Source organism: Passer domesticus, chromosome 19, assembly GCF_036417665.1.
Source record: "Passer domesticus isolate bPasDom1 chromosome 19, bPasDom1.hap1, whole genome shotgun sequence".
Taxonomy (NCBI): domain Eukaryota; kingdom Metazoa; phylum Chordata; class Aves; order Passeriformes; family Passeridae; genus Passer; species Passer domesticus.
The window spans coordinates 378,377-403,069 of NC_087492.1; the positions used below are offsets into that span (position 1 = coordinate 378,377).

The 24,693-nt window shown below is 54.4% G+C and overlaps 2 protein-coding genes across 4 annotated transcripts in view; one reads left to right on the forward strand and one right to left on the reverse strand.

Moving 5' to 3' along the window:
• RAP1GAP2 (RAP1 GTPase activating protein 2) overlaps positions 1 to 732 on the reverse strand; it is a 73,884-nt gene extending 73,152 nt beyond the window's left edge. For both annotated transcript variants that reach the window (XM_064394251.1, XM_064394252.1), the window contains exon 1: positions 720 to 732. The gene's annotated coding sequence lies outside the window, so the exon portion shown is untranslated. The remainder of the gene's footprint in view (positions 1 to 719) is intronic.
• Positions 172 to 24,693, forward strand: part of CLUH (clustered mitochondria homolog) — a 31,667-nt gene continuing 7,145 nt past the window's right edge. The window contains exons 1-19 of one of the 2 annotated variants that reach the window (XM_064394239.1): positions 172 to 344; positions 10,515 to 10,711; positions 12,187 to 12,358; positions 12,515 to 12,658; positions 12,865 to 12,992; positions 13,617 to 13,771; positions 14,589 to 14,714; positions 15,506 to 15,653; positions 16,353 to 16,445; positions 16,671 to 17,365; positions 17,902 to 18,119; positions 18,671 to 18,775; positions 19,530 to 19,630; positions 21,039 to 21,191; positions 21,795 to 21,857; positions 22,549 to 22,793; positions 23,506 to 23,590; positions 24,043 to 24,196; positions 24,499 to 24,638. In XM_064394239.1, coding sequence (XP_064250309.1) covers positions 230 to 344; positions 10,515 to 10,711; positions 12,187 to 12,358; positions 12,515 to 12,658; positions 12,865 to 12,992; positions 13,617 to 13,771; positions 14,589 to 14,714; positions 15,506 to 15,653; positions 16,353 to 16,445; positions 16,671 to 17,365; positions 17,902 to 18,119; positions 18,671 to 18,775; positions 19,530 to 19,630; positions 21,039 to 21,191; positions 21,795 to 21,857; positions 22,549 to 22,793; positions 23,506 to 23,590; positions 24,043 to 24,196; positions 24,499 to 24,638 — 3,237 coding nt within the window. In that variant the 5' untranslated portion in view covers positions 172 to 229. Of the gene's footprint in view, positions 345 to 5,124; positions 6,253 to 10,514; positions 10,712 to 12,186; positions 12,359 to 12,514; positions 12,659 to 12,864; positions 12,993 to 13,616; positions 13,772 to 14,588; positions 14,715 to 15,505; positions 15,654 to 16,352; positions 16,446 to 16,670; positions 17,366 to 17,901; positions 18,120 to 18,670; positions 18,776 to 19,529; positions 19,631 to 21,038; positions 21,192 to 21,794; positions 21,858 to 22,548; positions 22,794 to 23,505; positions 23,591 to 24,042; positions 24,197 to 24,498; positions 24,639 to 24,693 lie in introns of those variants that run through there. The other variant, XM_064394238.1, reaches the window with a different exon arrangement.

Genomic DNA, 24,693 nt, shown 5'->3' on the forward strand with positions numbered 1-24,693 from the left:
TGACCTTCCCGGGGTCTGGGGGCTCTCGGTGGGCCGCACCCCGCGTGCCGCAGAGCCGTGCGGGGCCGAGCGGAGCCGTGCGGAGCCGAGCGGGGCCGGGCCGGCGGCGCGCGCGGCCCCTTTAAGGCGCAGCGGGCGCGCGGGGGCTGGGCCGTGCCGGGCGCCGTAGCGGCGGCGGGGCCGCACCACGTGTGCGGGCGGGCGGACGGCGCTGTCCTTCGGCGGGCCCATGGTCATCCGAGCGGGCGACATGCCGCCGGCCGCCGTGCCGGCCGCGCAGGGCGCCGAGCAGCAGCACGCGGGCCCCCGCGCCGGCCGGCCCGCCGACACGCAGCAGCGCCCCGGTAAGGAGCCGGGCCGGGGCCGGCGGCGCGGCGCGGGCCGGGCTGCGGCGCCGGGGCCGCCCGTCCCGAGCGCGCCCGGAGCGGCGGCGCGGACACGCCGCCCGCTCCCCGCCGCCGGGGCTCTCGGCGCCCGCCCGGAAGGCCGCGGGGGCCGTGGGAGCGGGGCCGGGGCGGCGGCGGGGGCCCGGGCCGGTGGCGGGCGGTTCGGGTACCGGGGCCGGCCCGGCGGAGCGGCCCGGGCGCGCCCGCGGCCCGGGGCTCCGCTGCTGCGGGGGAGTGGGGCAGGGCCCCGCGCCCCGGCACGGCTCCTCGCGGCCCGGGCCGCGCCGGTGCCCGGGCCGGAGGCCGCAGCGGGCCGGGCCGCGCGGTTCCGGGGCCGTGCCGTGCCGTGCCGCAGCGGGGCCGAGCCGGGCCCGGGGCAGCCGCGGGGTCAGGCGGGGCCCGCGCCGGGGCGGGCCCGTCCCGGCGGAGCGGGAGCCCCGGGCCCGGTGAAGGTCACCTTCACGGGCCGCTCCACCGCGCGGCCGCGGGGGGGCCCGGCCGGCAGCGCCGTGCCCGGCCCGGGGAGCGGCCCCAGGGCCCGGGGAGCGGCCCCGGCCCCGGCGGCGCTCCCGGAGCGGGTGCGGGCCCGCGGGGCGCTGCCCACGCACGGACACGCGGGGCCGGCTCCTCCTGCACGTTCGGGCTGCGGGCGCCGCTGACACGTTATAAAATACTCATGGGCAAGGGCTCTCCTGGAAGGGCAGAGGGTTGTTCGACACCTCAGCTGGCAGGTGCAGGGTTAACTGGTTATCTGCTGGCTGTTCGTGCTCTGTGCTGGAGCCTGAGTGGCTCGGCCGGGTCAGGGACGTCGTGCAGCTCCCTGTGCTCGCTGTTCCAGCCCAGCTCCCGGGCTGGCACCGACCCTCGGATGCCTGCACCTGCCCTGGGTGTGCTCAGCTTGGTGTTTGTGTCTCCGAGAGCTTGGGAGCCTGAGCACCCATGTCAGGCTCAGCTGCTCTCTCTGCTCTCCAGAGCAGGAGGTGTGGAGGCAGCGTGGCTGGTGGCTGGCCTTCGTCCTGAGGCACGTGAATCCCCTGGCCGACCCACACATCCCTTCCATCCCCCGCTGCTCGGGTGGTGCCCAGGTGCATTTTTGCAGTTTGTCACCTAAAGCAAAGTTCACTGGCGTTTGGTAGTGGAGCAGGTTGGGTGCAGTTCAGGAGTGGGAAGCTCAGTGCTTGTAGCTCCCCCTCTCACCCTCGTGCTGGATTTTAGAGCAAGCATCACACCTGCAGTGCCAGCAGTCGGGTTAAAAAGTTATGCAGTGTAATCTCTGCCTCTCCAGCCACAACTGATTGCTGAGGGAGGATGGAAGGTGGAAAAATCCCTTGTGTGTTTCAGCACTGGAGTCTGGGGAGGAGCAGAGGAAGGTCTCACCTGGGAGCAGGGTCAGCCTGGCCACCTTGGCACTGGCCTCACGAGCTCTGGCTCCTGGGCTCTGGTGTTCCCCCTGCTGTGTGCCCTGCAGAGCACCGTGTGGGCAGCACTGGCTGTGTCTGGGGCAGCTCTCAGTGCCTGGAGCCCAGGGCAGGCTGTGAGTGGGCTCCTTGCTGCAGGAACCCCCCGAGCTGTGCCAGGCACCGGGCTCGTGTGCCTTTCAGACACATCTTCATTAGAGCAGCAGAGAATGCAGGTGTTAATGGAAAACTGCTGTGGAGGCAAGCGTAGCTGTGCGTTGGCAACAAGGTCAGAAGGCTGATCCTTAATCTGGGGATCTGCTATCGCTGTCTGTTGCCCAACCTTGGAGGTTCACTGGTGTTTTGGAAAGGACTGAATTGCTGGCAGTCGGGGTTTTAATACACAGCCCTAGCAGGCTTGGGGGGGACATTGGAGGAAAGTTGTGCAAGAGAAATCTGATCACTGCTACAAGGTTAGAAGAGGAAAGGAGTGTGATAGCACAGCATCTGTAGGGCAAGATGAGGGATGGGAACCCGAGGGGATCATGTTTAGGGCAGTTCTGTCAGTGGGATAGGAGCTGAGCTCCCACTGGAAGGTCTCTGCTCTGCCTGAGCAGCCTCGCTCCTGGGTTTCCCAGCTGAAAAGTGGAAGTAAGTAGGTCAGGAACACGCACTGAGATAAATCCACCTGCAGACTCAGAACTGCCTCGTGCACAGTGAAGCCAGCACCGTGTTGCAGAGTCCTGTGTTTACCTTCATTGTCTGTACATGACTAAACTTGGCAGCACACCCCTCTTCTGGCACAGCTTCCCAGCACTTTCTTTACTTTCCTGCATTGTGCTCCATTGGTTGTGCTAGAAAGTTAGAAAGTTGTTATTTCTAGAAGCTTTACAGGTCTGAAGTTCATGCATTTTATTTGCATTTGAGAAGCAATGCCAGTCCTTGGGGCAGTGCTTGGACAGTGTGCCAAAGATGAAAACCAGCACGTGGTTCCTCCTGTGGTGGCAGTGGCTGTCACTTTTGGCAGGAGGTCAGATTTTTGCCATAGTAGCAAGGCTCTCCCAGGATTAGCTTTTGGTTGGCATGTTTTTCTAAAAAAGCATTTCCTTAGTTTGTCTTTCACTTTAAAGAGAAAGTCTCTACTACAAGCTGTTGAAGAGGCTGCAGGCTCAGAGGAGTTGTTTGTAGTTATGTCCAGTGACATAAAACTGCAGGATCACGAATCTTGCCCAGAGCTTCAGCGGGCTGGATTAGCTGAGGCTAGCCCGGGCTCCCCACTGGCCAGCCTGCTGCCCTGGGGTTGGATGAGACTGGGGATGGCAGCGTGGGTGCTGCTGTGGGCAGGCTGTGCTCTGTCTGTGCTCTTGGTGTCCTGCAGGCTCAGCTGCAGCTTGGGCTGTGGTGCCAGCGGGGGCCAGGGCGCTGTGTGAGCTGGGTGCTCACTCGGTGTGCCTGCAGAGGGTTCCTGTGGGGCAGGCTGCTTTCCTGGGCTGCTGCTTGCAGCACTCCTGCAGAGCTCCTGGCCCCTGAGCTGCTGAGGCCATCAGAGCTGTCTGACCTCCCCAAACCCTGCCCAGAGAGCAACAGGTTGGTTCCCTGCTCTTGCTGTCCCAGAAGCTTTCTGGAACCAAGGTATGCTCGAGAGTAAAGCACAGGGACTTGGAGGATTATCGACTGGCTGGTTCTTGGTTTCTGTCTGAAATACAATTCCTTCCTTCAGCTCTCGAAATTTGAGAAACATGCTCTTCCTGACACAGTTAATGTTTTTGTTGGTGCTGGTCTTTGCACTTTGCATTAGTCCTAGTCTTTGTGCCTGATTTCTGTGATGTTTGAGTTGTGTGTTGTTGTAGCAGGGTCACCCAGACAGCCAGTTTCAAGGCTAGGTTCATTAAAAGCTTTGGGCAGATAGAAAGTTTACAAGTGAGTTTAAATGTAAATCTTCCAGATGTGCAGAGTGCAGGGTGGGTAACTCAGGGTGCCAGATGCAAAGCACAAGGCATTTCAGCACCTGTAAGTGCCCGAGCCAGCAGCTGTGGGACCCTGTGCATGACCTGGGCTGGCCCTGCCCAGAGCACTGCGGGCTGCAGCCTCACCATGCTCTGCTCTCTCTCTGAGCCAGGCTCAGTGGTGTGAAGCTGCTGAGAAATAAATGCACAGCTTGTACCTCTGCCCACAGATGTCTTAAAACCAATTTGAGTTTAATGATGGCAGTAGAGCAGCTCTAATGTTTCACTGTGGGCTCTTATTAAAAGAAGGCCTTGTTGTACCTGAAGTGGGGAGTTCCTGGGAAGCTGTGGTTTCCGCAGGGAGGCAGAGGGAGGCACCTCCACATGTCTCCCACCTCCCCTGACGGGATGTCCTGCAGAAACGTTTTCATTAGGGCCATCTCTGGAGCTAATGCCTATTCATTTACTCAATTTATTTGGATTCATTAAACTATTTATTTAGTTTCATTTATTATTCAGCTAAAATTTAATTTGCATGTGCTGTACTGACACCAGCCTTCACAGGTTAGAGCTAACACATACATGTTGTGAGCTCACATACACGTGGGAGCTTGCTTTGGCTGCAGTCGAGGAAATGCAGCTCAGCTTCATGAGACCTGACCAGCTAGGAGATTCCTCCTCTTCCAGAGGTCTCTTCGTAAGGAGGGAGAGTTGAAGCTGTCAGTATATATAAAGTTCTTCAAAAATCACAAAAAAGCCACAATGCTCCTGTGATCTGAAAGTTGTTGCTGGCTCATGGCGCAGTCGTGAGACTCCAGAGCTCCAAGGCCTGTCCTGGGCCAAGGCAGTGATACCTGGATGATGCCCGTGATGGAGGCTGTGGCACGGCCTCCTGGAGGCCAGCAGTGCCCTGCTTGGCCACAGCCTCCCCGGGCCACCTCCTGCTTGGAGAAAGCTCCAGCTCCATAATCCCTGTTTCAGTTGCCATGGTTTTCTTTAAGTAGCATGGAGAGAGGAGAGGTGTTAGGGGATTGTGTGTGTGGTTTTGTGGTTTGTTTGTGTTTTATATGGCAGAGCGGCGTGAGAGGAGAGAAAATTCGTCTAGAAACTACTGGCTGGTTCAGTGCCTGAAGCTTTGTGCTCGCCTGCTTAGTATGGATGGCTGTGCCGGGCCCGGGCGTGCCATAGTAACTGCCCTGGCCTTGTAATTCAATGCATCTCCCTGCTCAGGTTTGGCACGGCGCTCGTCCCAGGCTGCACTGCTGTGGCACTCAGATCGGGCTATTTATATCCGGCCGGGCCCGGAGGCATCCCCCGAGTGCCTGGGAAGCCGTGTGAGCCCGGGAGAGAGGAGCTGCAGCTGCGGGAGCTGCGGGCTGGGAGGCAGCCGGGACAGGGCCCAAGGCGTGCCCGGCTGAAGGGCCCCAGGCAGCACTTTGGGGAAGCTGCTGCAAGCCCAGCATCCAGTTCTGGTGAGCACAGGGGGCGTGGGATCCTGCGCAGAGGCAGCTGCTGGTCCTGTGTCCTGCCACGCTGGGGCCACGCAGGCGTTCTCTCTGGAGAAAGCACCTGGCTGCGAGAGGGCACGGGCAGCGCGTGGGACTGCGCCTGCTGGGGCTTCAGTGTATGTGTGGAACACAGCTGACCGTTCTGATCCGGTGCTGCACGAGCCAGCCATGGGAAACAGCCTTTTTGCAAACTGCTGCAGGCAAGTCACCGATCTCCTCTTCCAGCCACGCAGCTCTGGCTCACCCGACGAGAGGTCGCCCCTCTTGCCAAAGTCTCCCACGAGCTGCGCTGTCGTCCCGGAGATGCCAGAAGCTGCCCAGTGTGCTGGGCTGTATCCAGACATCATCCCCAGTGAGGCGGTGACTGGAAACCTGCAGAAGGGCACTGAATACATCCAAGACCTCCCTGAGACCAAGGACAAAGAAGGAATGATGACAGTTTGTGATAAGAGCGGTTTGAGACCTGGCGTTGGCACGGTTGGCCCGCTCCAGCGGACGGAGGCATCCCATGCAGTGACTGTCCTTCCAGCCGACCTTGGGGGCAGGCCGGCAGGGCTGGTTGATCATGCTCAGTCACTTGAGGCCTGCCAGGGCTGTGTGAAACTTGAGGACAGCGGCTCAGCCCTCAGATGGTGCCGCCGGGAGGAGCACGTGGCAGCAGCTGACAGCAGAGCGCATTCCGCTGGCCAGGGCCTGCGCGCAGCCTTGGCAGCTCCGGACAGCCTGCTGGGGAGCAGAGCTCCTGCCCCCTCCCCAGGGAGCCCCGGGACACCATCCTCTGCTCTGCCATCAAGCGCAGGGCAAGCCCTGCCAGCTGCAGGTGCGGTTGTGTTGCCTGTTCCCCCTGGTGAGGTGTCACCTAAGGCTCAGAACACAAGTGCTGGTTTTGTGACAGAGCCTCCTGCCTGCCCCAGCACAAGGTCATGCTGTGATGCTGATCCCCAGGCCCAGGTTCTGCCCTCAAAGCAGCAGCAGCAGAAGAAGAAGAGGAAGAAAAAGAAGCTTCCTCTCCCAGGTGCTCTGTCCTGCTGCATGCAGCCACTACAGCGTATGCCCCTCACAGGGGTGGGTGGCTGTGTGTGCCTGTGGGATGGGGCAGCACGAAGGAGAGGGGGGGTGCAGGGGTGATGTTTTAACTCACAGGTGAGGGAGGAAGGTGGCGAGGTATCCCACCTGGGTGTGTACCACAGAGGGACCCGTCTGTGCCTTGTTTGTGTCAGCAAAGCAAACTTAAGGGCGTTTTGCTTGTCTTTTTCTCAGTTCATAAGGTAAATCCCTCTTTTGTTCATGATTGCAGACATGGTCCTTGTAAAGGATGGGAGTGGATCTGCACAGCCCAGCCTGCAGCAGCTTGGGTGGAAGTGTGCAGTTGTGAGGGACCAGCACAGGGAGCCTTTGGCTTCCTTCAGCTGTGTGCAGGTTGAGGACAGGCCTGAGCTGCAGGGGTGGAGCAGCTCCATCAGCTGTGCCGAGGATGGGATGTTCCTGCTCTTCTTTCACCCAGTGCAGTGGGGACAGTGGGCCCCAGCCAGTTAACCTCTCAAAATGGCACTGGAACTGATAATAGGAAATGCATTCCAGAAGTTGGTGCTGGTAAAACGGGGGGTTTAATTTTTAGTTTTGTCTCTAAGAATTTCTCCAGTTACTAAATGTAGGGAAGGAAACTCCCCAGTGACAGAGCAGTCCCTGCAGACCAGGCTAATTCCCAGCAACACAGTGTCACTGACTTTTGGATCCGATAATCTTTGAAAAGGATTTGTGTCTTGACTTTGGTTTAGAAGATTTGTTTGAATGTAAATCAGTTATTAACTAACTCTTCCCAGGATCTGTGCGGTCTGTTGCTGTGTGCAGCCAGCAGGTTTTGGGTTCAGGTGTGCACCCTCCCTCATGCCAGGCTCTTTGCAGGGGTTTGCCAGGTGCCACTGCCACACCTGGCTGTAAATAGGAAGCGTGATTAAAGCAGGCCCTGTCACCTTGGCGTGTGAACTCCCTGTCCAGGCGCAGAGATGAAGCCTAATCCTCTGTCTGATCCTGCGTGCCCGGTGTGAGCGCAGGCAGGCGGGTGCGGGTCGCTGTCCCGGTGTGGGGTGCCCAGCCACGCTCTGCTCTGCTCTGCTCTGTGTGCAGGGATTGCTGTGCTGTGCTCGGGGCAGCACCGAGAACATCGTGTTCATGGTGTGCTCATGGTGAGAACACCTCCAGCCAGCAGGGCCACACCTCGGGTACGCGCTGCAGGAGGAGGGTCCTTGCTGGGGCACGGGCACATCCCCAGGAATGACAGGGGAGACCAGAGGTCACAGCCTTCAGCCGAGACCCCAGCCTGTGTGCCGAGGCCGACGTGCCCCGGCGGGGATCTCCATCTGCAGCAGCAGCAGGGTGGTGAGCAGAGGAGCAGCCGGGTTTGCCCCCGGAGCGGGCGGAACCGCTTCCCTGTGACTCAGACACCTCCGTGAGCCGTGCAGCATGGCAGCCACACAGCTGCCCAGCTGTTTGGGGCTTGAAAAGAGCCAGGAAGGGAGAGGGCTCTGCAGGTGTCTCTGAGGTGTTCCTGTGCCTCCTCCTGCTGTCTCAAGCAGGCTGAAATCCTGTGAAATCCATGAGTGCCCCATGATGTACCTCCCTGTGCCGCTGAGGCCGCGGCGCAGTCGGGCTGCAGCAGGAGGGAGGAACCACTTTAAGGCAGGTGGGTGCAGCTCTGCTGCCCTTGGGGAGCACATCAGGTGAGTCAGCACCCAGCAGGCAGCACAGCCTCCAGGCCAGTTCGTGCTTCTTTGAAATATACCCATTCTGTACAGAACCCCTCTGGAAAGCCTTGCCTGGCTCACATCCGAGGGTTAACCTGCTGCACAGCAGATCTTTCTCAGTCCAGAATTAACTTTCGTTTCTAAACTTAAGTCTGTGCTGGCTGGAGCTAGATCCTCTAGCATAAGGAGACTTGAAGGTGTTGCCTCTGCATGTCTCTTGTCACAAAGTGCAGAGCTGTGCTGGCCTTGCCTTCACTCAAGTAAGGAAAAGAGGGATGGAAGGTGTGAACCTGTTGTATTTCTGCAGACTAGGAGCAGTGTTCTGATTCCTGAAACACTAGGTAGTTCAGGGATCTTACACCACTGAGCAGTGAAAAGCAGAAGTGTGGTCCTGGCTGGCAACTTTCCCTTGCTGTGTTCAGATTTCCTGTCTCACTTGGCTTTGCTGCTGAAGGTGTTTGCTGTTCTCCAGACTGGCGTGTGCATGGCTTGCAGTGCCAGCCTTCCTTTCAGCCAAATTCTGTCTCCTTTCTGGCTACCACAGCAGGAACAGAAGTTGAGTGATCCTCCCTGCTTGGGTGGGCAGGGGCTGGGCCAGGCCTGGCAGCTCATCCTGTGTGCAGCACCGGCAGCCCCAGGGGCAGCATTTCCGTGGTTCTTGTCTGCTCTCCCTCCAGATCCCCACGTGTTCAGGCAGCCCAGGACCGTGGCTTTGCTGGCTGTAGGGCGTGACGAGGGGCTCTCCCCAGCCCTTTGGGTATGGTGTGGTTTTTCTGAAACCACATCTCTTGAGGCACTCTTGCATGGAGCTTTTCTTCCTCCTTTCTAGCATGACAGCAGCTTGCTGGAGCCAGAGCCAGGCCTCTCGTCTGACTTGCCCATGGCTTCATCTGTCAAAAAAATGAGCAGCGAGTGCTGGGGACATATGCACAGTGACAGGGAACATGAGCAGCAGCTGCTGAGCTGCTGAAGGCAGCCTAGGCTGTGTGAGGTAGCTCTGCTACCTGCTGCCTTTGGGAACGGGTGTGCTCTCATTGCCCTTTCCCCGTGTCCCAGGTCAGCCCTGACAGTCATCTCTGAGGGCTTGCTGTTGGCAGTGGTCTGGGGCAGGGATGTGACCCTCCAGGGGGGCTTTTGCAGGGCTTGGGGCTGCAGCCTCATGTTGTGCTCCAGAGGTGTGCAGGGGATATGGTGTTGCCATCTCTTTTTGGGTTATTGTGAAGGCTGGATGACTTCTCTGGGCTGTAGGAGCAGCTGGGGCTGATGGAGAAGAACTGGCTGTGACAGCTGTAGGTCCTCAAGCCACAGCACCAGTCTGTGAGGTGAGGGTGGCTGAGCTGCCATTTCCCCTGGAGTGGGGACTGGTGCCTTGCTGGGAGGTGAGGATGAGGAGAGACACCTGCCAGATGGAGGTGGCTGCAGGGCTGCAGCCTCGAGGCTTTAGCCTGGCTTGCAGCTGTCCTGACCCTGTGCAGCCTTTCAGAAAGCTGTTTCTGCTGCCTGGGAAAGAGCCCCACCTGCTCCATCTGTGCTGCCTGCAAGTGGGTGCCTGAGAGCACTGCTGAGTGTGACCTTGGGCTGCAGCTGAGTGCTGGCAGCCCTGCTGGGAGCACAGCCTGAGGGACACGATGCCTGCTCTTCTCCAGCACCCGCTGCCCCGGCAGTGCGGGGTGGGATGGGGCACTGGCCTGGCATGCTGGGGGCACGGGGTACTCTGCCATCTCCCAGAGCTGCTATCAGCAGCTCTTTCCTGGCAGCCCCTTAGTCCTCTTTAGTGTGGTCCCCAGCCTGGTTCAGAGGATGTAGGCTCCTCTGGGAGACTGGCAGCTTCCTAGATCTTATCAGCTGTCTGAGCTATCCAGCTCACTGGCAAAGAAAACAAACCATTGCAGAGCTGTGAGGTGGGTGCAGAGAGCTCCCCAGCCCTGTGACACATCTGTCTAAACGAGCATTTAAAATGTCGTCACCATTTTCTTGAATAAAAGTGCTTAGGCAAAGCCTCGCCCTGGCACCATGGGGATCTGTGCAGAGTATTTTGGAAATGCAGAGGGTGGCCAAAGGCGGGCAGGGCCGTGGGAGCTGCTGTGTGCCTGTGGAGTAACCGGGCTGCCACGTGAGCGCAGCGGTGCCGGGCAGCCGCTGGCCTCCCTCTCCCTCTGCTCTTTAACGTGTTGGTGCAGAGGTAACAGCTGCCTCCAGGCTGCAAAGCAACACACACCCTTTTTTTTTTTAATTAAGAGGCTTCTTAAGACAGCTCAGTGTGGTGTACACTGACCCATCCTTCCTGCTCTCCTTCCCTCCTCTCTCTGCACATGGTTTGTGGAAGATGCAAACACCGCAGGCAAGTGAGAGCACCTTAATTATGCTGTGAGGAAAGGGAGGGAAGGGCCTGGCACTCCTCTGTCTAGTAAACAGCAAGTGCAGAATAAAAACCTGCTTTTAGCCCCTGATGAGCTCGGGCTTTGCAGTGTCCAGGCCAGTCTCTGCAGCCCATTGGAGAGGACCTTGTCTAAACCCCTCTTTCCTTGCCCAGAGCACCCGTCTGGCGTGGCACTGATGAATGGCAGCGGCCCACATGACAGCCTCAAGGGCGAGAAGGATGCCAAGCAGAATGGCCATGAGGAGGCTGAGCCGGGAGAAGACGGGAACGACCAGGAGGTCATCGTCATACAGGATACGGGATTTACTGTCAAGATCTGTGCACCAGGGATAGAGCCCTTTTCCCTGCAGGTACCTGCCCTCGCCTGCTGGGCAAGGGAGCAGAGGTGGTGGGGAGTATTTGAGCCAGATCCTTTCAGCCAGCCAGGCAGGGAAGGAGGCAGTGCCTGGGAAGGCCCCTGTTAACCCTCTCAGTCTGGACAGCACCTTCAGGCTGCTCTCAGCTCCCTGACCTATCTTCTGACCAGAATTAAGTGGGGACAGAGGCAGCAAAGGATGGAGGATGCAGGAGACTGCCTGGCCAGTGCCTTGGGAGAAATGAAGGAAGAAGAGACACGAGCAAGAGGCTTCCTAGCCCAGTCTACCTGGGCATTGCAAGGACAGGGAAGGTGTTTCATTCTGGGTCCCAGGTGTGGAGCAAGGGGAAGGAGATCTCATTGCAGTGTAGCTGTTTGGCTATGGAGCTGAGCACAGGGAAAATGGCCTTCCCACTTCTGGGCTGTTCTAAAGAAGTGTTGTGAAAACGTGATTTCTGGGCCTCAGTGAGGAAGGGAAAATCCCTTGCTTGCTCAGCAGTTATGACATGATGGTGCTTCAGGCCAGCCTGGGTTTGGTGCAGTGACAGGTGCTAACACAGCTCAGGGAGCTCAAGCACCAGCCTGAAGACCAAGGGAATAATGCAGTCTCCACTTCCCTCTGCATGGAGAGCTCTGCCTCATGTCATGTGGACAGTCACATGCTGCCAGGTCAAGATGTGCTCTGATGGGCCTAGTTCATAGTCCCATTTAGCTTGATACTTCACTGAAAACTATCTGAGTGATGTATCTCTTAATTTTGGGGAGAGGCATCTGGAATCTAAACCCAATGGGAAGTTCTTACCTCCCCTAGACTGGCAGAGAGTGCAGCAAAATCCCATCCCTGTGGAAATAGCTGCGTCTCAGACTGGCTTTTTGTCTCCTTTAAATCCCCCTGGCTGTTAGTTTTAATAGGCTAATAATAGCAGGCTGTGTTGTTTACAGCAGCTTATGTAAACTCCCCGGAGTGCTCTGGGCTTTCCAGCAGTGTCAGTGGTGCTGCAGCAGAGCAGGGAGGTGGGGAGCAGCCCTGCCCTGTGGAGGGTGGCACTGGCACAGACACGCGCACGGGGAGGAGGAGCTGGGCTGTTTTCCATGGGCAGCATTCGAGGTCTCACCACTAATGTGGTGTGAATGGATAAGGGAAGAACCCCATTTCCCCCAGCAGCTTCGGTTCCTTCAGTGCCCTCTGTCACCTCTGTCCCATGCCAAGTCCTTGGTGCAGTGCCTGGCTGTTACATCTCTGGGTGCCCAGCCCCGTGGGGTGGAACTTGGGTGGCTGACCCTGCCAGAGGTGACAGTGTCCCCCCAGCAGGAGCAGAAGTGACTTTCCTGGGAAGGAGGGTAGAGTCTGCCTTTCCAAGCCTGGAGAGAGAGGTCTGAGAGGTTTTTGATACTGCAGCTGAGGGGCAAAGTTTGGCAAGAGCATGTGGGAGGGTAAACAATAATTGTCTGGGTTCTTACCTTCTTAAGGTTTCTCCTCAAGAGATGGTGCAAGAAATCCATCAAGTTCTGATGGACCGGGAGGATACCTGCCATCGGACCTGCTTCTCCCTGCAGCTGGATGGCAACGTCCTGGATAACTTTGCTGAGCTGAAGACCATTGAAGGACTGCAGGAGGGCTCACTGCTCAAAGTGGTGGAAGGCAAGTTCCTTCAGACTTGGGAGGGAACGAGTGAGGGTTTTCTTAGGGAGTGGTTTTGGCCACCTATCAGCTCTTTGGTTCCATTTTGAGACCGGTGTGCCAAAGGAGTAAGCAACTGTCTAATTCCTGTTTGTTTCCTCACTTTTTGGTCATCAGAGCCATACACAGTGCGAGAAGCCAGGATACACGTGCGCCACATTCGGGACCTTCTGAAGAGCCTTGACCCATCAGATGCTTTCAATGGTGTGGACTGTAACTCATTGTCCTTCCTGAGTGTCTTCACTGAAGGAGACCTGGGAGGTACGGGTCAAAAAGACTTCTCTGGTGTGGTCAGTGGTTTCGTTCCCTGGCTCCTTGCTTAGTTAAACACACAGGAGCAATCAGCTGTCCTGTGTCATTTAGGAGTGCAGAGAATACTTGGAGTACTTCTGCATCCCTCTTTGAATGATGACTGGGGGAGGGAATGCTGCACTTTTCAGAACTGACTTTATCTTTGTCTGTTCTAGACAGTGGAAAACGGAAGAAGAAAGGTACCGAAATGGAACAAATTGACTGCACCCCTCCTGAACATATCCTGCCAGGTAGCAAAGAGAGGCCCCTGTGTGCCCTTCAGCCCCAGAACAGAGACTGGAAGGTAGAGTTCTCCTGTGTCAAACAGCTGCTGGCACATTCTTCACAGCAAACTGGTGGTCAGGGATTGAAAGCTGAGCTGAAGTGGACTTTGGGATTTGTTCTGCTTGGTGCTTAACAAGCACTGGGATAGCACTGCTTAGCCAAAAGAATAAAGTCCAGGAGCTGGTGTGCAAAACACTGGACATGGAGTCTGGATATCTGCAGAGTGTGGAAGGGCTTGCTGGGATGGGTGGCAGAGAAAGGAAAGCAGCATTCCTCTGCAATGTCCTGGAGACAGGATCTGCAGGTCACTACAGGTTGCCCTTAGCTTTCCCATGCCCTCCCACTCGCATTCTGGTTTAGAAGCTGCCATTTGAAAACGAGTACAGCAAGAAGTCCATACCCTGTGCAGCCCAAAGGCCCAGGGTGTCTGCTTTCACCCATGTCTCACGGTGTGAAGGCAAACTAGTGGACTGCAGAGGGCTCAGGAAGCCGTGCTCTGGAGACCAGGCGCGTTTGTAAGCTCTGTTTCTGGAGTCGAGCAAGGGCAGCAGGTAAAGGGGATCTGGCGTGTACACTGAGTGACTCTAACTCAAAGGAATTAATTCCTGCTGACAGGAGTTGCTTGTGTTGTGTTCTGCTGTAGCCTTTGCAGTGCCTAAAGGTGCTGACGATGAGCGGCTGGAACCCTCCGCCCGGTAACCGCAAGATGCACGGGGACCTCATGTACTTGTACGTCATCACCGTGGAGGATCGGCACGTCAGCATCACTGCCTCCACTCGGGGATTTTACTTGAATCAGTGAGTAACTGGGCTTCTTCCTGTCCTGCCCTGCAGCAGCCAACTGGAAAGCAACTCATAAACAAACAGTTGCAGCTTTTTTTTTTTTCCCTGTGGCAGAAACAGCCTGTTTTAATTCGCTGCTCACATGGGTTTGTGGGAGTTGCTATACTGGATTGGGCTGTTCAGCTGTGCCTGGTACCACTTCTCCACAGTGGCTAAATGCCTGGTGCTTTAGGGAAAGTTTAAACATCCCATAATGTCATCAGCTATTTAGAGCATTTTGAGTTGGGAGGAAATTCCTTCCTGACTATTGCAACTATCTCATTTTGCCCTGAAGCAAAAGCATAGCATAGCCTGTCAGAACTCCCTGAGCTGGGTGCAGATTTTACTACAAATAATTTCTTTTTTTGCTTTTTTAATGGTGACTGTGAGAGGCTGTTGTGGCTATGCCTGTTGGACCTGCTGTGCTGAGGGGTTTCTCTGTTAAGCAAAGGCACCTTTGGTGTGTTTGGGAATTCTGTGCAATCAGTCCTTCCCAGTATAAAAATAGAAGCCTCTCTTGATCCTGGCCATGGCTGAAAAAGGTCTAAATTAAAAAACCGTCAGGGCCAGGTACAGGGTTACTGGCTGTGTCATGGGGGGAGACTGGGTAGGGTCCTTGCAGCCCATCTGCCTCTTTGCCCCATGGCCTCTCCCACGGGCAAGGGCACGTGGTGCAGCCTTTGGTACTGTGCATGTATGAAGAGCTCTCAGTCATGTTCCACCTTCCTAGGCTGTGGAAAGTCTCAGGTATGAGAATGGCTTTTGACTGTTTCTTTTTTTTTTTCTCTTGCAGGTCTACTGCATACAACTTCAATCCCAAACCTGCAAACCCTAGTTTTCTCAGTCATTCCTTGGTGGAACTACTTAACCAGATCAGCCCTACTTTCAAAAAAAACTTCTCTGCTCTGCAGAAGAAACGGTAGCAGTGCTTCTTCCTCTCTAGTTGCTTGAGCAGCCCAGTGTGAAGTTGGGAGTTCTGGGGAGCTGGATGCCTCTGGTGCAGCAGGGATTGCAGTGCCTGCTTCTCTGAGCTCATGTAGTGGTGGGTGGGTGGGACATGTGAGTGGAAGCTGCAAGGACCAGAGCACCTGACTGAACAACAGGGCAGCACCCTGAGGATCTCCCTGATCCACAAAAGAGAAGCATAAATGTCAGTGAAAGTAACATAAGAGGGCTTTGTGTAGGCTTACAGTGGTGAGAGGTTGGTTATTTTAAACGTGTCTGTGCATGTTAATATTCTGTAATTTTCTCTAGCTCCTGTAATAATAACACAACAATAAGGCCTTGTTTGATTCTCCCATCCTTGCTGCAGGGACCATTTGTTCTGCTCCAGGACAGTGGGTCCTGTGCAGAAGTCAGTCCCTTAATGAACTGCCTTGGCTCAGCAGGGTGTGGATTGATAGGCACATTGTGTGGCTTTGGGAGCTCTGCTCCTGCTTCATTAAGGAGATGAAAGTGGCCTCCAGCCACCACTGTGACTATCTGGCCATTTAAAAATGGCTGTACTGTGTTGCTTCTCAGGCCAGAAGTAGCTACAGATGAGCCCCCAGCCCCTGCTGAGAGCAGACAGATTACACGAGAGACTTTCAGCACTGCTTGGGGTTCCACATCGTGACCTGCAGGGCCCAGCGTGAAAGCACGGGGAAAATTCTCTTGGAATAGAAAGGATTCTTCCTTAAAAATGTGTAATTGTTGTTTCTCCCAAACTAGGGTTCAGAGACACCCCTTTGAGAGGATAGCCACTCCTTTCCAGGTGTACAGCTGGACGGCTCCACAAGCAGAGCACGCCATGGACTGTGTCCGGGCGGAGGACGCCTACACCTCCCGCCTGGGCTATGAGGAGCACATACCTGGCCAGGTACTGCTCCTGCTTGCCTGATGACACTGGCAAGAGTTCTGCTGACAGGAACAGCTTCCAAGAAGTAACCTCTGTTATTTGTGGGACGGTTTTGGTCATCAAAGGAAAACTTGCAGGAGTCCTTGTTCTTCACAGGGCCCTTGGCTACAGGGGCTGTGCTGCTCAGGCTGCAGCTCCCTGAGCACAGAAGTGACTGAGAGGAGCAGCTTCTGCTCGGGTGTTTATAAATTCCATGTCCCTGCTCTGAAGAGTGCCATTGCACAGGAGGCAGACCACTCCCTCGTGCCAGTCAGGCCTGGAATGGCTCTTGTGTCTCTGAGCAGACTGCTCCAAATGCTTCAGCTGCAGCTTTCTAGCACAGCGTGGTGCAGGGCAGCAGTGGCCAGCCGTGGGCAGCACATGCCTGCAGTGTGACCACAGCACTGGCTGATGACACCTGCACCATGCTGCCCCTTCAGTGCCCCTGCACTGGCTGGGCTGATGCAAGATCTGTCCCAAACTGCTGTTGAATAAAGTCCACTCTCGAGGTGTGTTCATTCCTGCTGCTAAGTCACTTCCTCTGAGCCCCACAGCAGCCTGAATTCTTGCCCCTTCCTCTCCCTTCTCTCCCAAAATGCCTTGTGAAGCAGGAATAGTGCCTCGCCAGCCCCTTCCCACAAAATGCATTGCATCCCACAAGGCTTTTCCTCCCTCTTTCAGACCAGAGACTGGAATGAGGAGCTGCAGACCACACGGGAGCTGCCACGCAAGAACCTGCCTGAGAGGCTGCTGAGAGAACGAGCCATTTTCAAGGTAACTTTGGGATATGCAGGCAGCTCCTCACACAGCCCTTTTCTGCCTGTGTTCTGGCTCCTGGGGCTTGTATTGAAGCCACTAGCCAGGCTCACAGCAGTAAAAGCCAGCAACCTGCCTGCCTGCTGAAAGGCTATTGGGAGGAGAGGAGCAAAGATAAAATGTGCAGGGAGCTTTGTGAGCATGGGGAGATCCTGATCCTGCTTTCTCTCCATGTGCCTCCAGGTTCACAGTGACTTCACTGCAGCTGCAACACGAGGTGCTATGGCTGTCATTGATGGCAACGTCATGGCCATCAACCCCAGCGAGGAGACCAAGATGCAGATGTTCATCTGGAACAACATTTTCTTCAGCCTGGGCTTTGACGTCCGTGACCACTACAAGGACTTTGGTGGAGATGTTGCTGCTTATGTGGCTCCCACCAATGACCTGAACGGTGTGCGGACCTACAATGCTGTGGATGTGGAAGGGCTGTACACGCTGGGGACTGTCGTGGTGGACTACAGAGGTTACAGGGTGACAGCTCAGTCTATTATTCCTGGCATCTTGGAGCGGGAGCAGGAACAGAGTGTCATCTATGGCTCAATAGACTTTGGCAAGACAGTTGTGTCACACCCCAAGTACCTGGAGCTGCTGGAGAAGACCAGCAGGCCGCTGAAGATCCAGAAGCACAAAGTTCTCAACGACAAGAATGAGGAGGTGGAGCTGTGCTCCTCAGTAGAGTGCAAAGGCATTATTGGCAATGATGGGCGTCACTACATCCTGGACCTGCTACGCACTTTCCCTCCGGATCTGAACTTCCTGCCTGTTGAAGGGGAGGAGATGCCAGAGGAATGTAAGAAAATGGGCTTCCCCAAGCAGCACAGACACAAGCTTTGCTGTCTCCGTCAAGAGCTTGTTGATGCCTTTGTAGAACACAGGTGAGCAGAGCTCCCCCCTTCCTCCACCTGCAGCTGGTCATGGTTCAAGTCAGGGCCTTGCTGCACTGCCCTGGGAACATCCCAGCAGAGCTCCCAGAAGTGAGCAGCTAATTGCCCTATTGCTTGGCTGTGTAAATGCAGCTATAGGAACTGAATTAACAAGAGGTGAGAACAATAGGGATTTGGACAGGGAGCCAGGGAAACATGGTTTGTGTTTTAGTGTCCAGATCTATTACTGTTGATTCCTGTCCAAACATTTAGAAGTTCTTCTTTCCCTGCAGGTGTCCTTTCCACTTGATGGCTAGGGAACGGGAAGGATTTGTGCTTCTTTTTAAGGCTTTCCCAGTGTCTTGAAAGTTACGTTTGTTTCTGTAGGCTGGAAAAGGTCCAGTGGTCACTGCTGTAGGCATGTTTGTGGTGGGATGTTTGGGTCACTTGGGGCTGGGCAGGCAGGGGAGCTCAGGAGTGGGGCACGTTGCAGACGTGTGGTGCTCTGGGATGCTGCTGTGCTGAACTGCCCTCTCCCTTTGCTGCAGGTATCTCTTATTCATGAAGCTGGCTGCGCTGCAGCTGATGCAGCAGAAAGCCAACAAGCAGGAGAGCTCAGCTGCCCTGGAAAATGGTGCCTCTGCAGAGAACGGCGCCGCAGACAGCGAGAGGCCCGAGCCGGAGGACGGGAAAATCGACGACAGCGTGGCTGGGCTGGACCAGGTGAAGGAGCTGGCGGAGACCATCGCGTCCGACGACAGCACAGGTACTTCAGCCTCAGCTCCTGCAGGGCTGGCACTGCTGGGAGTGTGCCAGGCTGGGCGTGGACGGTGGCTAAACAGCACTGGCTGCCTGTCAGCGTTGCCTGGCCTCTTTGTTAGAGCTGCTCACATTAATTACTCATTAATTACTCGCCCCTGGGGGAAGGATGACTGAGGTGTCTGAACCCAGCAAGGCCACCAGCCCCTCAAGTCTTTCCTGGGAGCAAGAGCCTGGCCAGGCTGGTCTGTGGAGTGCAGGGGAGGGCTGGGGCCAGGCAGGAGGCCAGCAGTGCATGGGCACCTTTGGGAACCCCAGGCTTGGATTTCTGAGTGCGTGTGCTTGGAGGTGGGGACGTCCATGGGGCTTTTGGGTCATCTTATGTGCTCTTATTCAGACTTGGCAGCCATTCTCCTTTAGAATTGATTGTTTTTATAATGGATTTCTTCAGAATGTGCCATCATTGCTGTTTTTAGTAACAAAACTTAATTTAGTCGCTAGGTCTGTCATTTGCTGAACTGCACACTCACTTGTATTCTGTTTTTCTTCCTGCTCCAGTGGATCCCAAAAGCAGAGAAGTGATTCGGAATGCTTGCAAGGCTGTGGGCTCCATTAGTGACACATCATTTGATATTCGCTTTAACCCAGATATTTTCTCACCAGGTAAGTGTGCCCAGAGCTGGGAGCAGCCCTCCAGAGCATGGCTGTGTCCAGCCAGCTGCAGAGCAGCACGGTGCTGTAGCCAAGCCTGTTGCTGGTGTTGTTTGGCTGGGCAGGGTGCAGGGCTCCCGTGAAGCACAGAGATGCAGAGAGGAAGCAGCAATGATTGCAGAGGAATCAGCATCTGGAGCTGCCAAGGGCGGGCGGGGAGCATCTCCCACCCCGGGGAGGGCTGTGGGTTGCTGCCAAGAATCCTCCTGTGATTCTCCAGCATCCCAGCTGTGAGACCATGTGAAAAGAAGCAGAGGGAGGAAAAAAAATCTGATTTGATCTTCATGTAGTAGTTTACACAAAAAATAACACTTGTGTAACTTGACTGATATTGGGAGCTCAGTGATGGGCTGGGTTTGTTTTAGTGACATTTCAGTGAGCAGTCACAGTGCCCCTTCACATGCACACATAAGGCACAGGCATCACACTCGAATTTCCATAATGGAGCCATATTTTTAACTGGGAAATTGAGAAGCTCCCAGAGTGGTTCTTGGGGTCAGTACTGGGGCAGTGTGCAGGCACATTGCAGGAGAATGGCCAAACCATTGAGTGAGCAGCTCAGCCACTGCTCTTCCATCAGCAGCCAAAGCTCTTCCATCAAAACATTTATAGTTTGAGATAAGTTTTTGAAGCATCCAGCATTCCAGGGAGACAATTACGTTTCTGAGTTGCTGTGGCTGATGTTTTTTCTCTTCTCCTCTCCCAGGCGTTCGCTTCCCGGAGTCAAGCAAAGAGGAGGTGCAGGACCAGAAGCAGCTGCTCAAGGATGCTGCTGCATTCCTGCTGTCCTGCCAGATCCCAGGCTTGGTAAGGAACCCAGAGCCAGTAGTGATGCTGCCCTCAGAGCTTGGCTGCTCTGAGCAAGCAGTGGCCCTGGTCACTCTGGGACAGCAGCTTTACCTGAGCAGCTGCAGCTCTGGCTCTGGTGGGGACCACAGGGAGCAGCACGAGCATTGCGTGCAAGGCACAAGGGGTTTTCTTTTTCCCATCTTGCATCATGGCACAATTTTCTCACCTTAATCCAACAAAAAATTTTTGGCACTGGTAATTAAAGCTATTGCTAAGAGTTTGGGACAATGGAGACCACATAAGCCATCCTCCCTAGCCCTGGGCATCCTTCACAGTTTATTGTTTTAGCTGACCCTGGCTGTGACTCAGTCACTGACTAATAATTTGAAGTGAACTGGGAAATTGTTTAGACTAATAGCAGTCATTAAAAACTCCTTCTGTAATTCTTAAGCATTTTGGATGTTACCCATGCCCCTGGCCACATAAGAAATCCCAGTTTCTCCCTTCCTGGGACGCTTGCTGCATTGATGGCTGATGCAGCTGTCAGAGCAGGCACTGGAACTGGCAGGGGAGAACTCATGTGCTCTACTCCAAGATGTCCAGGAGCTGTTGGTCTTGCATTAGGAGAGGGTTTTCCTTGTTGGAAAGTGTCTTCTGAACTCTAAATCCACTAATTCTGTAGTCAGCACAGCCTTCAGAACCAGCTATTCAGTATTTAAACAAAAAAGGTGAGTGAGTCAGAAAAGGGCTCGGTGATTGTTGATTACCAGGTAGCTGATACTCCAGTATATAAACCCAAAGCACTGCACAGGCCTGTGTGAGAGCAGGTTGCAGACCAGCTGCTGTAGCAGGTAGTCCTGTGCATATCAGAGAGGAGCTGGTGTTACCCCATGACGTGAATTAAACACTGTTTATCAGCACTGCAGCATAACTTAACATGCAAGTGCCATTTGTCCTTATCAGCCATGTGTGCACAGCTCCACGTACTCTTTTAATTGGAAATGGCAATTAGTAAGTGACTGTCAGGCCCTTAAAGAAGGGTCAGCCTGCTATTGCACAGGTAGGAGTTGTTTTGCCTCTGAGAGAATGTAGTGCTGCTCCTTCCCTGCTGAGACAGGAGTGAAACTGGCCCCAGTGGCAAGGACCTGGCCCACACTGGGCTGGCTACTGCAGGTGTCCCCCCTGCCTGTGTCACACACAGGTAACCACACACTGTGGTCCCTGGTGGTAGAGCAGCTGTTACCCACCAGAAGAGTTGTCTGGGGTCTGCTTTCAGGGCAACCCTCAGCCCCAGGTAACGAGGTGTCTGCAGTGGCACTGGGGAATGCCTGTCCTGCCTCCTGGTGTGGGGGTTTTTAAAATATTAGTTTAAATGGAAGTTCTTTCCCTCATGTTTTCCTCAGTAAGCAAGGTCTGTGCCCTGCAGGTGAAGGACTGCCTGGATCACACGGTGCTCCCGATGGATGGAGCAACCCTGGCTGAGGCCATGCACCAGAGGGGCATCAACATGCGCTACCTGGGCAAGGTGATCACCTTCATCACCAAGACCCCCGGCCACGCACAGCTGGATCACATCTTTGTAAGCATCAGCCTTACCATCACACAGCTCAAACCACTCTGGCATCGTTTGTCCCTAGGAGATTCCCACTTGGCCAGTTGTTCTCTCTGTGTAAAAATAAACAGCTTCAGGAGGAGGGAGGAGGACCTGTAAGTGGTGGCTGGGGAGGTTTTTTTTCCAAATCCTTAATGGATTTCATAATGTTAGGAACTGTGAGTATCTTTTGGGGTAGAGAATTGCTTCAGGGATTCCCAAATGTAATAGTGAGTAACACAGTTGGGTTTTCACCCATGCATTTTTTAAGCCTCAGAGACACATCTGGGCCTTGGATCAAACTCTGAAGTGTTGTGAGTGTGGCTGCCCAGGAGCAGGCAGGGGCTGGGCTGTGGCAGCCCCTGAAGCACTGCTGGAGCTGTGCTATGCTGCACGCGTGGCTTGTGGGCACAGAGGTGCCAGGGGCTCCTCACTGGCTCCAGGAGGGCTGTCAAATGCTTTTGCAGTTCTGTGCTGCAGGGAGAATAGTGTATCTTCTGCAGATCTTGCTAAAAGACCATTTCAAAAGCCCAGTGTATTTTTCCATATTCTTGCCAAGGCACTGAGTCTGTTCTTTATTCCTTTGGGCAGAAAATTGGAATCAGTGAATTGATCACTCGATCAGCCAAACACATCTTCAAGACGTACCTCCAGGTATGACCTGCAGCCTGACCTCTCGCCTCCTGTGTCCTCCCTAATGACTTTTTTCCACAAACAGAGCTGTTTGGGGTTCTCCTCTCATTAGGCAGTTCCTGGGGGTTGCATGGCAACGAGAAGTACAAGCTCATTAGCACTGAAATAGGTACAGGCCTGTATGTAAGGGAAAACAAGTTCCCACTTGAAGAAAGCTTTCCCGGAGAGCAATCATTCATGCTTTTCCTCCCCAGATCCTCACTCATTATGTTGGAGGCTTTTAAAAGTGAAATCACAGCTTGTTTTCTATGCAATACTTTTTCCTCTTAAACAGTGTTGCCTTTGCCCTTCTAAGAAGCCGTTTTAATTGGCTCAACACTACATGTCCTTGTACGTGTCCACACACAGCCTGGCAATACACCTTGGCTTGGTTCCAGTGCCAAAATCTTCTCTGCACTCTCTGCTTTCTCTGTCCCAGGTAGCAGCCTGAAATGGATATGCCTACACAACACTGCTGTGTGTAGGCATACACTTAATCCTAGGTTGATGTAACTCTGTCTGTGCTGGTGCCACTTGTACACAGTGCCTTCCTGTCCCTCTCGTGGAAGGTGCCCCTGCTGGAGCAGGACTGGCTGTGAGGGAGGCTCGGGGCTGGAGCAGTGCTGTGGGGTGGCAGCTGTCCCTCCTGACTGACTCTGGTGTCTCACTGTAGGGTGTGGAGCTGTCAGGTTTATCCGCTGCCATCAGCCACTTCCTCAATTGTTTTCTGAGCTCCTTCCCAAATCCCATTGCCCATCTTCCAGCTGATGAGCTGGTCTCCAAGAAGAAGAATAAGAAAAGGAAAAACAGGAACCTTGGCAATGCTGATAACACTGCGTGGGCAAGCATGACCCCTCAGGAGCTATGGAAGAATATTTGTTCAGAAGCAAAGAACTATTTTGATTTCAGTCTTGAATGGTAAGTGGAGCTGGTGAACCTGGCTTGGTCCTGGGTTCACCAAACTTCTGTAGCTCTTGTTCTTTAACAGGACTTCCCTTTTTTATTTGTTTTCTGTTTGAATAAAATTAGTACCCTTGAGGGACTTACACAGATCTTTAATGGAAAGAAATTGGGCAAAGAGTAGGAAGGGGAAGTGAGATTTTGAATCAGATGAAACCGATGATGCAAAGGCAGCCATGAAAAGCAGAGGAAGGGAGGGAAACCTTTCCTAAGGGTACAGAAGGGATCAGAAGGTGGGAAGCAGAAGTAGTATAGTCAGAGGATACTTGTCTGTATCAACAGTGATTTAGGCTGAAAGGAGCTTCTGTTCCAGAGAAAGGACAACTGCTCCTGTACATGAGCAGAGATGGGGAATAAAGGGGCACATTGTGAGTGCTAAACTGGAAGCACCAATGAAGGGGCCCAAGAAAAAGCCATGGCTAGTGGGATAAACCAACTTTTGGCAGTTGGACAGTGATCATCCCCTTGTGTCGGGGACTGCTCGCTCCTCACCAAGAGCTGAAGGTACTCAGCCCAAATGCTGCAGTGGGCTTTGAGAACACGCAGTGTTAGTCCTTGGTTTGGGTTAGACCTGGCTGTACAGGGACCTGTGCCTCAGGTAACCACAACAGAGCAATGGCCTTGAGCAGAAACTCCCCTGAGAGCTGAAGCTTGTGTGTACTTTCTGCAGTGAGAATGCTGACCAAGCAGCTGAAGTGTATAATCTACAGAAAATCACCCTGCTCCGTGAAATCTCCCTCAAAACTGGAGTCCAGGTGAGATCCACATCCTCTCTCCCTTGCCATCATGTTCTGTATTGAGGAACATGAACAGTAAGAGCAACGAGTTTTGCAGGCACAGCACGAGCCCCAGGTGTTCATGTTGGAATACAGGTCCCAGCTCTGAGAAACATTTCTAATCCAGTTCCCTCTTAGGGTAAACTGGCTGGCATGTCCCTTGAAGAACAGCTAGCCTCAGTACAACTGCACTGCCTTCTTGCTCCTCTGTGGGCTGTGGGACAGCAGCTGGCTGAGCTCTCCTGTCGTGGGCTCAGTGTTGTCACCACAGTGCCATTTTGCCATGTACATCTGACCTTGGAGAGTTCTGTCCCAGGTCATGGTACAGGAGATGTTTTGACTGTGATTCCACATTCAGAATTTTGCCATTTTTCTTGCCAGGTGCCTATGGAAGTGGTAACTGTGCTCTCCACTCTTTTTGGTCCCTCCAGATCCTGCTGAAGGAGTACAACTTCGACAACAGGCACAAGCCCACTTTCACAGAAGAGGATATTCTTAACATCTTCCCTGTAGTGAAGCATGTAAACCCCAAAGCCTCCGATGCTTTCCACTTCTTCCAGAGCGGGCAAGCAAAAGTTCAGCAAGGTACAGACCCCGTGTGCCTCTGCCTCTCAGGATGATCACTGATAATGGGGAGAGCAGGGTATGTGGGGCTTGGCCACCAGGACACTGCTGCCAGCCCTGCTTTGGTAGAGAATCCTGGTGTCCCAGACCATCTGGAACACTCCTGCTGTAAAGCCACCAGCAATGAGCAAGGATGGGTCAGGGCAGTGATATCCTTCCCCCAGGGCAGTGACATGTGTCTGTATCCCACTGTTGGTCTCACTGTCTCCAGCAGTGTTAGAGGTTATTATTAATATATATATATAGATATACCTTCTTTTCAGGTTTCTTGAAGGAGGGCTGTGAGCTCATCAATGAAGCCTTAAACCTGTTCAACAATGTGTATGGTGCTATGCATGTAGAAATCTGTGCCTGCCTGAGGCTGCTAGCTCGGCTCAACTACATCATGGGAGATTACTCAGAGGTAAGCAGGGGCTCCGAGGGGATCTCCTCTGTGCTCTCATGCCTTCCCCATGCTT